Source organism: Oncorhynchus kisutch, linkage group LG28, assembly GCF_002021735.2.
Source record: "Oncorhynchus kisutch isolate 150728-3 linkage group LG28, Okis_V2, whole genome shotgun sequence".
NCBI classification, from domain to species: Eukaryota; Metazoa; Chordata; class Actinopteri; order Salmoniformes; family Salmonidae; genus Oncorhynchus; species Oncorhynchus kisutch.
The window spans coordinates 21,221,008-21,234,606 of NC_034201.2; the positions used below are offsets into that span (position 1 = coordinate 21,221,008).

Below are 13,599 nucleotides of genomic sequence, written 5' to 3' on the forward strand. Positions count from 1 at the left end.
TGCCATTATAGTACAGTACAGTCAAACATGCTGTCATTGTCCGCTCAAAGCCAGAGTACTGCTCAACCCCCTGCTGTGTGTGTGGTGTGCAACAAAATCATGGTTGGTTCCACAATGAAAAATGTCAGGAGCAATAAACTAAGTTCACATACCTGGACCCACAATTTGCAGTTTGTGGCTGTGCACATCCATTTTCAACACTGACAATATCCCGCTTATCTGTGCTCTTCATTTCAGCATGGAGCAATATATCAGAAGCTGTTACAAACATTTCTGTATTTTTTCATTTCTGCTTACAATATCGGGTCAGTGCCAGCCACATACAGAAAACATTCACCTGGCTGTGAGGTGTGTTCCACGACAGAAACAGAAAACCACCTCCGAGTGCTGTGAATACCTCTGCAACCTATACCTCATCTCCTCTCCTTTCTTTTCCTCTTAAAAAAAACATTTATACCCTCCTTTCCTATACAAACTATATCTGCTTATCCTCACAACTATCTCAGCTCTCCTCTCCAAATGTAACGGCGTTCTTCGTTTGTAGAAGGAAGAGAGTCGGACCGAAATGCAGCGTGGTGGTTACTCATGTCTTTAATGAAAAAAGTGACACATGAAATAACGAACAAATACGAAAACAACAAACGGAACGAAAAACCTAATTACAGCCTATCTGGTGACACTACACAGAGACAGGAACAATCACCCACAAAATACACAGTGAAACCCCGGCTACCTAAATATGGTTCCCAATCAGAGACCACGAGAATCTCCTGACTCTGATTGAGAACTGCCTCAGGCAGCCAAGCCTATGCTAGACACACCCCTAATCAGCCACAATCCCAATGCCTACAAAAAAAACAATACGACAACACAATAAGCCCATGTCACACCCTGGCCTGAACAAATAATTAAAGAAAACACAAAATACTAAGACCAAGGCGTGACACCAAACTACTCTGAAATAAATATATAAATGCAACATGCAACAATTTCAAAGATTTGAGTGATTTACAGTTCATATAACGAAATCAGTAAATTGAAATAAATGCATTAGGCCTTAATCTATGGATTTCATATGACTGGGAATACACGACTGTTGGTCACAGATACCTTAAAAAAGGTTGGGGTGTGGATCAGTGCGACACATCTCCTTTGCATAGAGTTGATCAGGCTGTTGATTGTGGCCTATGGAATGTTGTCCAATTCTTCTTCAATGGCTGTGCGAAGTTGCTGGATATTGGCGGGAACTGGAACATGATGTTGTACACGTCGATCTAGAGCATCCTAACATGCTCAATGGGTGACATGCAGGCTACTGGGACATTTTCAGCTTCCAGGAATTCTGTACAGATCCTTGCAAAATGGGGCCGTGCATTATCATGCTGAAACATGAGGTGATGGCGGCGGATGAATGGCACGACAATGGGCCTCAGGATCTCGTCAAGGTATCTCTGTGCATTCAAATTTCCATTGATAAAATGCAATTGTGTTCGCTGTCCGTAGCTTATGCGTGACCATACCATATCCCCACCGCCACCATTGGGCACTCTGTTCACAACTTTGACATCAGCAAACCGCTAGCCAACACGAAGCCATTCACGCTGTCTGCCATCTGCCCGGTACAGTTGAAACTGGGATTAATCCGTGAAGAGCACACTTCTCCAGCGAGTCAGTGGCCATCAAAGGTGAGCATTTGCCCACTGAAGTCGGTTACAACACTGAATAGCAGTCAAATCAAGACCCTGGTGAGGACGACAAGCACACAGAAACCTAATATGGTTTCTGACAGTTTGGGCAAAAATTCTCTGATTGTGCAAACCCACAGTTTCATCAGCTGTCTGGGTGGCTGGTCCCAAGACGATCCCGCAGGTGGATGTGGAGGTCCTGGGCTGGCTTTGTTACACGTGGTCTGTGGTTGTGAGGACGGTTGGACGTACTGCCATATTCTCTAAAACAACATTGGAAGCGGCTTATGGCAGAGAAATAAACATAAAATTCTCTGGCAACAGCTCTGGTGGACATTCCCTGCAGTCAACATGCCAATTACACGGTCTCTCAAAACTTGAGACATCTGTGGCATTGTGCTGTGTGACAAAAAGGCACATTTTAGAGTGGCCTTTTATTGCCCCCAGCACAAGGTGTACCCGTGTAAGGGTTCATTCTGTTTAATCAGCTTCTTGATATGCCACACTTGTCAGGTGGATGAATTATCTTGGGAATGGAGAAATGCTCACTAACAGGGATGTAAACAAAATTTGTGAGATAAGATTTTTGTGCATATGGAACATTTCTGTGATCTTTAATATCAGCTCATGAAACATGGGACCAACACTTTACATGTTGCATTTATATTGTTGTTCAGTGTATCTCTGCTACACTCTCCTATCCTCTCAAAAACTCTCTCTGCTCTCCTCTCTTCTTCTCTTCTCTTTTTCCCTCCTCTCCCTTCCTATCTAGACGTGTGTACAAATCACCAGCAGTCTAATAGCAGTTAATTTCCCCTGTCTACTGCCCAGCCTAACTAACTCATGTAGAATTAAACCTTGAGATGAACGAACCAGGACTCTCCACATTACAACATAACCTTGCAGGAGGGCAATTCCTTAACAGTTATTTATAGGCCTTTGGAGTGGTGAAAAGATAATATGTCTGCTGTAGAATAATTCTGGGAGGAGAAGGAGATTGTCTTCATTCTGTTTAAAGGATAATGGAGGCCACAGAGGGTTGAGACGATGGTGTTCTTAAACATTTTGCATACAGTGCCTATAAAAAGTCTAAAACCCCTTTCAAAATGTTCACCTTTTGTTCTAACCCATTGATCTACAAATCCTACCCCACAACTTCCAAGTAAAAAAAAAAGTAATAATAAAAAGTAACACAATAACAAGACTATATCAGGGGGCACCGGTAATGACTCAGTGTGCAGGGGTACAGGCTAGTTGAGGTAATCTGTACTTGTAGGTGGGGGCGAAGTGACTATGCATAGGTAACAAACAAACAGCGAGTAGCAGCAGTGTACCAGAGGGGGGGTCAATGTAAATTGTCCGGTGGCAATTTTTATGAATTGTTCAGCAGTTTAATGGCTTGGGGATAGAAGCTGTTGAGGAGCCTTTTGGTACTAGACTTGGCGCTCCGGTACCGCTTGCCGTGCGTTAGCAGAGAAAACAGTCTATAACTTGGGTGACTGGAGTCTCTGACAATTTTATGGGCTTTCCTCTGACACGCCTATTATATAGGTCCTGGATGGCAGGAAGCTTGGCCCCAGTGATGTACTGGGCCGTAGGCACTACCCTCAGTAGCGCCTTACAGTCAGATGCAGAGCAGTTGCCATACCAGGCGGTGATGCAACCGGTCAGGATGCTCTCGATCTGGTCAGGATGCTCTAGACCTTTTGAGGATCTGGGGACCCATGCCAAATCTTTTCAGTCTCCTGAGGGGGAAAAGGTTTTGTCGTGCCCTCTTCACAACTGTCTTGGTATGTTTGGACCATGATAGTTCGTTGGTGACGTGGACAACAAGGAACTTGAAACTCTCGACCCGCTCCCCTACAGCCCCGTCGATGTTAATGGGGGCCTGGTTCAGCCTGCCTTTTCCTGTAGTCCACGATCAGCTCCTTTGTCTTGCTCACATTGAGGGAGAGGTTGTTGCATGATACTTTGGTTGGATAAGTGTCCCTCCCCTGGTAATAGCAATCCTAAATTAGCTCAGGTGTAACCAATCACCTTCAAAATCACACATGGGTTACAAGATAAATTCAGGAGTTCCTGTAGGTTTGGTAAGAAGAATGTCCCTCCTCCCACAGGTGTGATTACAATCTCTGAAGGTTTAGAGCTTGAGGTAGTCACCTCATACAAGTACTTGGGAATATGGCTAGATGGTACACTGTCCTTCTCTCAGCACATATCAAAGCTGCAGGCTAAAGTTAAATCTAGATTTGGTTTCCTCTATTGTAATCGCTCCCCTTTCACCCCAGCTGCCAAACTAACCCTGATTCAGATGACCATCCTACCAATGCTAGACTAACACCCCAGGTAAGGGTGTTCTCGAGTGGCTAGATGTTCTTTACCATTCGGCCATCAGATTTGCGACCAATGCTCCTTATAGGACTCATCACTGCACTCTATACTCCTCTGTAAACTGGTCATCTCTGTACACCTGTCGCAAGACCCACTGGTTGATGCTTATTTATAAAACCCTCTTAGGTCTCATCCCCTCTAAGATATCTACTGCAGCCCTCATCCTCCACATACAACACCCATTCTGCCAGTCACATTCTGTTAAAGGTCCCCAAAGCACACACATCCCTGGGTCGCTCGTCTTTTCAGTTCACTGCAGCTACCGACTGGAACGAGCTGCAACAAACACTCAAACTGGACAGTTTTATCTCAATCTCTTCATTCAAAGACTCAATCATGGACACTTACTGACAGTTGTGGCTGCATTGTTGTCTCTATCTTCTTTCCCTTTGTGTTGTTGTCTGTGCCCAATCATGTTTGTACCATGTTTTGTTGCTACCGTGTTGTTTTTTAAATATTTTTACTTTACTTAATTAGGCAAGTCAGTTAAGAATACATTCTTATTTACAATGACAGCCTACCAGGAAACAGTGGGTTAACCGCCTTGTTCAGGGGCAGAACAACATATTTTTACCTTGTCAGCACGGGGATTCGATCCAGCAACCTTTCAGTTACTGGCCAAACACTCTAACCACTAGGGTACCTGCCGCGCCATGTTTTGCTGCCTTGCTATGTTGTCGTCTTAGGTCTTTCTTTATGTAGAAATGTGTTGTCTCTCTTGTTATGATGTGTGTTTGGCCTATATTTATCTACATATTTTATTATTTTTTTATCCCAGCCCCCGTCCCCGCAGGAGGCCTCTTGCCTTTTGGTCGGCCGTCATTGTAAATAAGAATTTGTTCTTAACTGACTTGCCTAGTTAAATAAAGGTTCCCTCTGCCGGGTACTGAATTGCAAAGCAAACACTCAACCATGAGCACCAAGGAGCTTTCAAAAACACTTTTGTAAAGAAGCATAGTCAAATATTGCCAAATCTATATGAGCAAAGTTTGTAGAGGCCTATCCCAACAGACTCACAGCTGTAATGGCTGCCAAAGGTGCTTTCACCAAGTATTAACTCAGGGGGGTGATCATCATCATCAACATGTATTTTGACCTTGTCTTTAGCAGGAGGATTGACTAGACTAGAGGGCATCCTTTCCATGGATGATGACAATGCCAACACCCTTTGCCCTTCACCACTGACGGAAGCAGCTGTACTGTGGTGCCAGCCAACAGACAGAGTGTGAGTGTGAGTGAGTGAGTGTTTGAGTGAGTAAGTGAGTGAGTGTGTGTGCGCACCCATGTCTCCTATAAACCCCATGCTCTAATGGCAGCTGCTGTCCCCCTAATCAGTGGCTTCTCCCAGGGCCATGGGCAGGGAGGGCAGACGAGAGTCCTTCAGTCCTGGCCCTAAACACCACTTTGTGCTCCTCTGACTTGTCAAAGAGTTTGTTGTCAGAGCTCACCTGACTAACACACAAATTCGGAGCCAATAACACCCATCTGCCAAGTAGACTAAGCACAAACAAATACACACACATGCGCGTGCACACACAAATGCATGCGCACGCACACACACATGCCCTCGAACCAGTCACCTCTTCTCCCATGCAACTGTAAGTGCCAGACAACCTTGAGAGTGGCAGGTGGCACCATCTGTCTATTATACAGTACATTGGCCCCGGGGCACATAGCTCCAGTATGTGTGAAGGTATCTCTTCACCTACTGCAGGCCCTTACAGAGTGTCAGTATCTCAGATCGCCAAGTCTAATAAATAAATATTGACACACGTCTACCAAATAAAACAGTGTCTGTGACAGTTAGACTTTTGACAGAATTGACACACAGACAGCACAAAAATGGACCACTGTATACCAACTTTACAGTCCCTAAACTGTTACTTGATCAAACTTTAGGTGTGTATGTAATCACTTCCCTGTGTAGTTTCTCTATGGGTTCAGTAAAGCCAGGGGGGGTAGAGCTCACATGATTAACAGCCTGCTGAAGAATGACCTCTCTCCTGCTGGGATGACACAGACTAATGACAACCTTTGCTCTCCTCCCATCACACAGGGCAGTGTGTGTGCGTGTGTGTGTGTGTGTGTGTGTGTGTGTGTGTGTGTGTGTGTGTGTGTGTGTGTGTGTGTGTGTGTGTGTGTGTGTGTGTGTGTGTGTGTATACAATAGAACACCAGTCGTCTGGTTGGGAGGAGGGGGGTTAAGACAGTTCAGAGGTGGGGGATAGTCAGTTCAGAGGAGGGGGTTAAAGAATCAAATCAAAATCAAATAAAATTTTATTTGTCACATACACATGGTTAGTAGATGTTAATGCGAGTGTAGCGAAATTCTTGTGGACAGGGGATTAAAGTCAGTTCAGAGGAGGGGGGTTAAGTCAGTTCAGAGGAGGGGGGGTTAAGTCAGTTCAGAGGAGGGGGATGAAGTCAGTTCAGAGGAGGGGGTAAAGTCAGTTCAGAGGAGGGGGGTAAAGTCAGTTCAGAGGAGGGGGGGGTTAAGTCAGTTCAGAGGAGGTGATGAAGTCAGTTCAGAGGAGGGGGGGTTAAGTCAGTTCAGAGGAGGGGGGTAAAGTCAGTTCAGAGGAGCGGGGTTAAGTCAGTTCAGAGGAGGGGGTTAAAGGGGGGGTTAAGTCAGTTCAGAGGAGGGGGTAAAGGGGGGGTTAAGTCAGTTCAGAGGAGGGGGGGTAAAGTCAGTTCAGAGGAGGGGGGTAAAGTCAGTTCAGAGGAGGGGGATGAAGTCAGTTCAGAGGAGGGGGGTAAAGTCAGTTCAGAGGAGGGGGGTAAAGTCAGTTCAGAGGAGGGGGATGAAGTCAGTTCAGAGGAGGGGGGTAAAGTCAGTTCAGAGGAGGGGGATGAAGGCAGTTCAGAGGAGGGGGGTAAAGTCAGTTCAGAGGAGGGGGGTAAAGTCAGTTCAGAGGAGGGGGATGAAGTCAGTTCAGAGGAGGGGGTAAAGTCAGTTCAGAGGATGGGGGTTAAGTCAGTTCAGAGGATGGGGGCTAAGTCAGTTCAGAGGATGGGGGTTAAGTCAGTTCAGAGGATGGGGGTTAAGTCAGTTCAGAGGATGGGGGTTAAGTCAGTTCAGAGGATGGGGGTTAAGTCAGTTCAGAGGATGGGGGTTAAGTCAGTTCAGAGGATGGGGGTTAAGTCAGTTCAGAGGATTGGGGGTTAAGTCAGTTCAGAGGAGGGGGGTTAAGTCAGTTCAGAGGAGGGGGGTTAAGTCAGTTCAGAGGTGGGGGGTTAAGTTAGTTCAGAGGTGGGGGTTAAGTCAGTTCAGAGGAGGGGGGTTAAGTCAGTTCAGAGGATGGGGGTTAAGTCAGTTCAGAGGATGGGGGTTAAGTCAGTTCAGAGGATTGGGGGTTAAGTCAGTTCAGAGGAGGGGGGTTAAGTCAGTTCAGAGGAGGGGGGTTAAGTTAGTTCAGAGGATGGGGGTTAAGTCAGTTCAGAGGATGGGGGTTAAGTCAGTTCAGAGGATGGGGGTTAAGTCAGTTCAGAGGATTGGGGGTTAAGTCAGTTCAGAGGAGGGGGGTTAAGTCAGTTCAGAGGAGGGGGGTTAAGTCAGTTCAGAGGTGGGGGGTTAAGTTAGTTCAGAGGTGGGGGTTAAGTCAGTTCAGAGGAGGGGGGTTAAGTCAGTTCAGAGGAGGGGGGTTAAGTTAGTTCAGAGGTGGGGGTAAAGTCCGTTCAGAGGAGGTGAGTAAATCTCTAGCCTTAATACAACGTAATTGCATATATTGAAAAAGGAACATCTGTCTACAGACCTTAATGTAACATGAATTAACTCTTATCTGGGATGATATCAGAAACCAAGCCAAGCAGCCCCTCTAATTATAAGACACAATTAGAGAATCCATTTGAGTTTAGTTTATCCTAATTCAGTTGGAATGGAATGTAACATTGTTTTTTACAAACCTGCTATGGAGGTGTTTACAGCCTGCAACAGATTCTGCAGTACTGTAGCGTATTATCCTCTATCTGTTTGGAATCAGGGCTATCTAGATGTAAATCACTCTCCTATCAAAAACCCCATCATTCAATCCCTTCTTCATCCTTATCAAACACATAGTATGACTGATAATTCCACCGGCTCTCATGACCAAAGTGAAAGACAGAAGACTGAACACACACTCAAACAGTTCCTCTTCTACATTCAAGATGATAAAACTAAACGGGTGTTTCCATCCACCATTGCAGTGTGCAGACAAAACCCAATATGCCAACCTGAGAGCCCAAACGCTAGCCTGGTCTCAACTCAACGCAATACCAGATCTGGGACCAGGCTACCAAAAATGCTGCTTGAGGAGAGGTGGAACTGAGTGGAGAGGAGATAGTGTAGTGTGTAACGAGTAATAAACAGTGTACTGACTGGCCTGTGTTTCTTCTGCAGGCTGTTCTTGTTCTTCTTCTTGCCGTTGGTCTGAGGAGCCAGGCGTGGGTTGTTGTTCTCCTGGTCAGAATGCTGGTGATGGTTGCTATGGTTGTTGTGGTGGTTGTTAAGGTGGTTGTTGTGGGCTTTGCGGGAGTCCAGGCTGAATCCGTTAGGGACCCTGGGGGGCTTCTTCTTGTGCAGGGGGCCCGCCTGGTTCTCCTTATGGTTCTCCTGGTTCTCCCTGCACTCCTGGGGCTTCATGGACAGGTCCTTCTGGAGAGGAACAGGAGAGAGGTCAATTTTAGAATAAGGCTGTAACGTAACAAAATGTGGAAAACGTAAAGGGGTCTGAATTCTTTCCGAAGGCACTGTATATTCTGTAAAGAAAGAGGAGAGAAGAGGGGAGGTAAACAGTCCGTTACACTGAAACAAAGTAGTTCAGGGTCAAGTCTTTCAAGCGACAGAGAGCGGAGAATAGACCGTTAGCTAGGTCTTTATTTGACCATTTGAAAAATACAACTACAGCCACAAAAGTACAGTGCAGGGGAGAAGGGGAGAGATGATAACTATACTGAAACAAATAAAGTATTTATTATTATCTTGTCGCTGGAGCGTACCAAAAGCAATTACATTCATTTAAATACATAATCCTGACAAAATAAGCCTCCTACACCTGATAAAGAGAGCTCATTACGATGATCATGAAAGCTAGGCTTAAAAATAGATAACAAATTCACATTGACATTTACAAATGCCAGTTAGGAAGTAGCTATTGTATCTGTGTTCTCCATTGAGCAGTACTAAGAGAGACTGTTCTTCTCCCCTACAGAGGCCCACTGTGGGTCATTAAGCACTAACGACACATTACACTTAAACATATTGTCACAGGAGAGTCTCATAGGCTAAGGATAGGAGAGCACCACACTGCCTGTCTGTGATTAACCACATATCTATTAGAGCACGGCTGAGGATTAGGACACTCATACACACAGCAAATTGGGCAGTGTTACCTAGTGTTTATTTTTCCGTGTAACATTTATATTGCTGATTCAGGAGCAAAATTACATCTGTAAGTGTTAAATTAACACTCATTGGTGTAAAATAACTCCAGTGCTAGTGTTAATAACCAGGGTTGAACCAAAACCACGCCCATCATTATCATATTTCCCAGCATGCTCTATTGCAGGTTGATTTTTAGAATTGTTTGTTTCAATATCTATGTTTATACATTGATTGATTAATTAATCGTATACTACTCAAAATATAAATAACATACATTTTTCTAAACTATTCCAATCTATTACTTGGACTTATTCCACCCATTACTGAAATGGTTATTCCAGTCTAGATGCTTTAGTTAGTCTCATATCTTAGGCTTCCCAACCCTGTCATTCTGAATTCAAGTTGCGGTTGAATAAAATTCCAAATGTTAGATATCCCCACTCTGGCTGGATTCCATTAGGAATTACACATCACTTTGCAAACCAGCATAATGTGACTTGTAGGCCTATTGTGGCCTGTAAACTCTGAGTTTTAGGCCACTGTATTAAGGTAAAACTAGGCCCTCAAAATAAGGCCTTATGAAAGATTGTATTGTCTTAAAGAATTTAATTTGAATGAAAAACATAATCACTTAGGATCTTACTTGGTGAAGGCCACAGGACTGGAAATGAATGAATGCAACAACCATGTCTCTGTCACTAACAAATACAGTCATTGAATTTCACCCTGTCAACACTCCCACACCCCCTGGTAAAACAGTGAGCAGTTACACCTACACTATACTCCAATAACCAAACAAACCAATAAACAATACACCAGCCCTCACATCTCCTGTATTGTGTGCTATTTTCCAACCAGATGGGGTTATACAGTTCAGGGGAGGGGGGGTTTAGGTCAGTTCAGGTCAGTTCAGAGGAGGGGGTAAAGTCAGTTCAGAGGAGGGGGTAAAGTCAGTTCAGGTCAGTTCAGAGGAGTGGGTAAAGTCAGTTCAGAGGAGGGGGGGTTAGGTCAGTTCAGGTCAGTTCAGAGGAGGGGGGGTTTAGGTCAGTTCAGAGGAGCGGGGTTAAGTCAGTTCAGGTCAGTTCAGAGGAGGGGGTAAAGTCAGTTCAGAGGAGCGGGGTTAAGTAAGTTCAGGTCAGTTCAGAGGAGGGGGGGTTAAGTCAGTTCAGGTCAGTTCAGAGGAGGGGGGGTTAAGTCAGTTCAGGTCAGTTCAGAGGAGGGGGGGTTAAGTCAGTTCAGGTCAGTTCAGAGGAGGGGGGGTTAAGCCAGTTCAGGTCAGTTCAGAGGAGGGGGTAAAGTCAGTTCAGGTCAGATCTGAGGAGGGGGGGTTAAGTCAGTTCAGGTCAGTTCTGAGGAGGGGGGGTTAAGTCAGTTCAGAGGAGGGGGTAAAGTCAGTTCAGAGGAGGGGGTAAAGTCAGTTCAGTGTTCCTCCATAAGCATAAGGTAATTCGGTCCTCAAAAATCTCTAGCCTTAATACAACGTAATTGCATATATTGAAAAAGGAACATCTGTCTACAGACCTTAATGTAACATGAATTAACTCTTATCTGGGATGATATCAGAAACCAAGCCAAGCAGCCCCTCTAATGATAAGACACAATTAGAGAATCCATTTGAGTTTCTCCTAATTCAGTTGGAAAGGAATGTAAAATGGTATTTTCCAACACGATTGGGTTATACAGTTTGACTAGGGGATCAATATAACAACTAATCTGCCACAAAGAGGCTGTGTATGTACTGTACTGGAGCCATCCAAGCTAAACTTATGGAACAAATCAATTATATTATCTGTAAGGGGACTCATTTAGTTCCAGGCTTGTAGTAGCAGCAGGAGGAGCCACTCGTAATACGGTCCAATAAAGAGTGAGTGGGGCAGCTATGATGACACTTCAATGTGGCGATCCAGTTGCAGAGCCAACAGACAGACATTATAAACTGTCAACTAAAGTGACAGAGTTCCAGAATGGGTAAGTTGATGAGGATAATGGGTTTGGTGGGAGTGTTGTCTCTGATTCACTGAACCATTACCTTTACAACAAAGCCTAATTTTCCTCACAGAAAAACAAACAAATGCTGCATGCATCAACTAATCGTGTTCTCCTTTGTCTTCCACTCTCATCCAACACAAATAACGCAACAAGAAATGCATTGTCATTGTTAGTGTGATGTGTGGTTCTAAGCCTCTTACTGTAATCTGTTGTAATTTTTTTTTAAAGACTATCAGTTGTGCATGTTCTTTTAAAGATGGAATCCGCAGCCTCCCGTGTTGCGCAGCGGTCCAAGACACTCCATCGCAGTGCTAGAGGCATCACTACAGACCCGGGTTTGATCCAAGGCTGGGTCGCAACCGGCCGCGACCGGGATGTCCCATGAGGCGGCACACAATTGGCCCAGCGTAGTCCGGGTTAGGGGAGGGTTTGGACGGCCGGGATCTCCTTATTCCATCGTGCTCTAGCGACTCCTTGTGCCAGACGGGCACAGTGCACGCTGACTTTGGTTGCCAGCTGTACGGTGTTTCCTCCGACACATTGGTGCGGCTGGCTTCCGAGTTAAGCGAGCAGTGTGTCAAGAAGCAGTGCGGCTTGACCGGGTTTTGTTTTGGAGGACGCATGGCTCTTGACCTTCGCCTCTCCCGAGTCCATACCGAAGTTGCAGCAATGGAAAAAGACTAACTACTAATTGGATATCACAAAATTGGGGATAAAAAGGTTAAAAATTACAAAAACATTAAGTAAAATAGGGAATTCGCTGTAAGGGAAACAGTGCCACTGTCCGCTCCACAACCGTTATTATTTTGTTGATGAAGAGGAGGTGAGGAGCACTGCCTAACGCAGGATATAGTCTGCTGTTCTCTCATGGATGCAATGTCAGAGGGGGAAAAGCTGTGTTTGGTGTCTGCGGTAACTTCTTTGTTGTAACTTAAACGTGGCAGTTTCACCATTCAAAATTCCAGCTTTAACAATGGCAGGACAAATTCCAGGATCCAGATCATATGCCAGGTTTAAGAACATATCATATGTCTAAAATACAGCACAAATCAGTTTTCATGCTCAGACTTCACAACGTGTTTCACTCCTGTGAAGGGCTGAGATACATGTGAAATAGAAAAGACTATACATTGCCAGTTGAGGATTGGAAATGTTTGGGAGAAAAATGAAAAGCAAATGGTTGCCTAGCCTAATGCTTGAGTCTGGAGTAAAACAGTATTAGGAGGGAAAACACTTCTTCCTAGCTGTCAAACTAGCTGTTAACTTCAAACAAATTCTGTTGAACAAGTCTCCCAGTATAAAATTGTGAATGTGGATTTGTAGTGCTTTTTCCTCCTGCTGTAAAATAGGACCATTGTCACGTTCGCTGTCTTCAAACTCCCTGTCATAAATGAGCCAAGGCGCAGTACGCATGTAATTCCACATCTTTTAATCCAAGTGAAACCTTCACAAAAACAGGTAAACAGGTAAACAGAGAACCGACCATGCCGCAACCTTGACTCACAGAACATAAATAATTACACACAACATAGGTGGGGGAAAAGGCTGCCTAAGTATGATTCCCAATCAGAGACAACGATAGACAGCTGACAACTCGGCCAAAAACAAAGAAATAGAAAACATAGAATGCCCACACAAATCACAATGGGTGTGACACCCATTGCTGATAGTAAAGACGGAATTATAAACTTCCAGTCACCTTTAAACTTGTGTTAACTTCAGTATCTCCATATAAATCACACATTTTGCCCTGACCTTCTCTCCCCTCCTCAACTTAAAAACATATCTCTCTCTCTGGAACAAAACCAAGCACGTGTTTGATTATATCTGTTCTGTTCTTCTGACTGCGACTCTCTCTCTGGAACAAAACCAAGCACGTGTTTGATTATATCTGTTCTGTTCTTCTGACTGCGACTCCCCTTGGAAAACCATCAAACAGAATCAGAGGTTTCAGAAGGCTCAACTTGACAGAACACAATGAAGTAGTTAAACCCGCCAGGCAGAAAAGGCAGTTTGTCTGGGGCCAAGCAATAGTATAAGTGTGCTGCGTGTTCATTGGTGAGTGTGTGTGAGTGTGAGTGTGTGTGATCACCCAGACACAGTGGAGGCCTGCTTAACTAATCAAGCTCCACTCAGATCTGTGCTGGGAGCAGGTTCAGATATCATTGCACCA

The 13,599-nt window shown here is 44.7% G+C and overlaps 1 protein-coding gene across 8 annotated transcripts in view; it reads right to left on the reverse strand.

The window, feature by feature from the left end:
* LOC109873450 (activator of transcription and developmental regulator AUTS2) overlaps positions 1 to 13,599 on the reverse strand; it is a 469,244-nt gene that overhangs the window by 369,575 nt on the left and 86,070 nt on the right. For all 8 annotated transcript variants that reach the window (XM_031807543.1, XM_031807548.1, XM_031807540.1 and 5 more), the window contains exon 2: positions 8,433 to 8,708. In XM_031807543.1, coding sequence (XP_031663403.1) covers positions 8,433 to 8,708 — 276 coding nt within the window. The remainder of the gene's footprint in view (positions 1 to 8,432; positions 8,709 to 13,599) is intronic.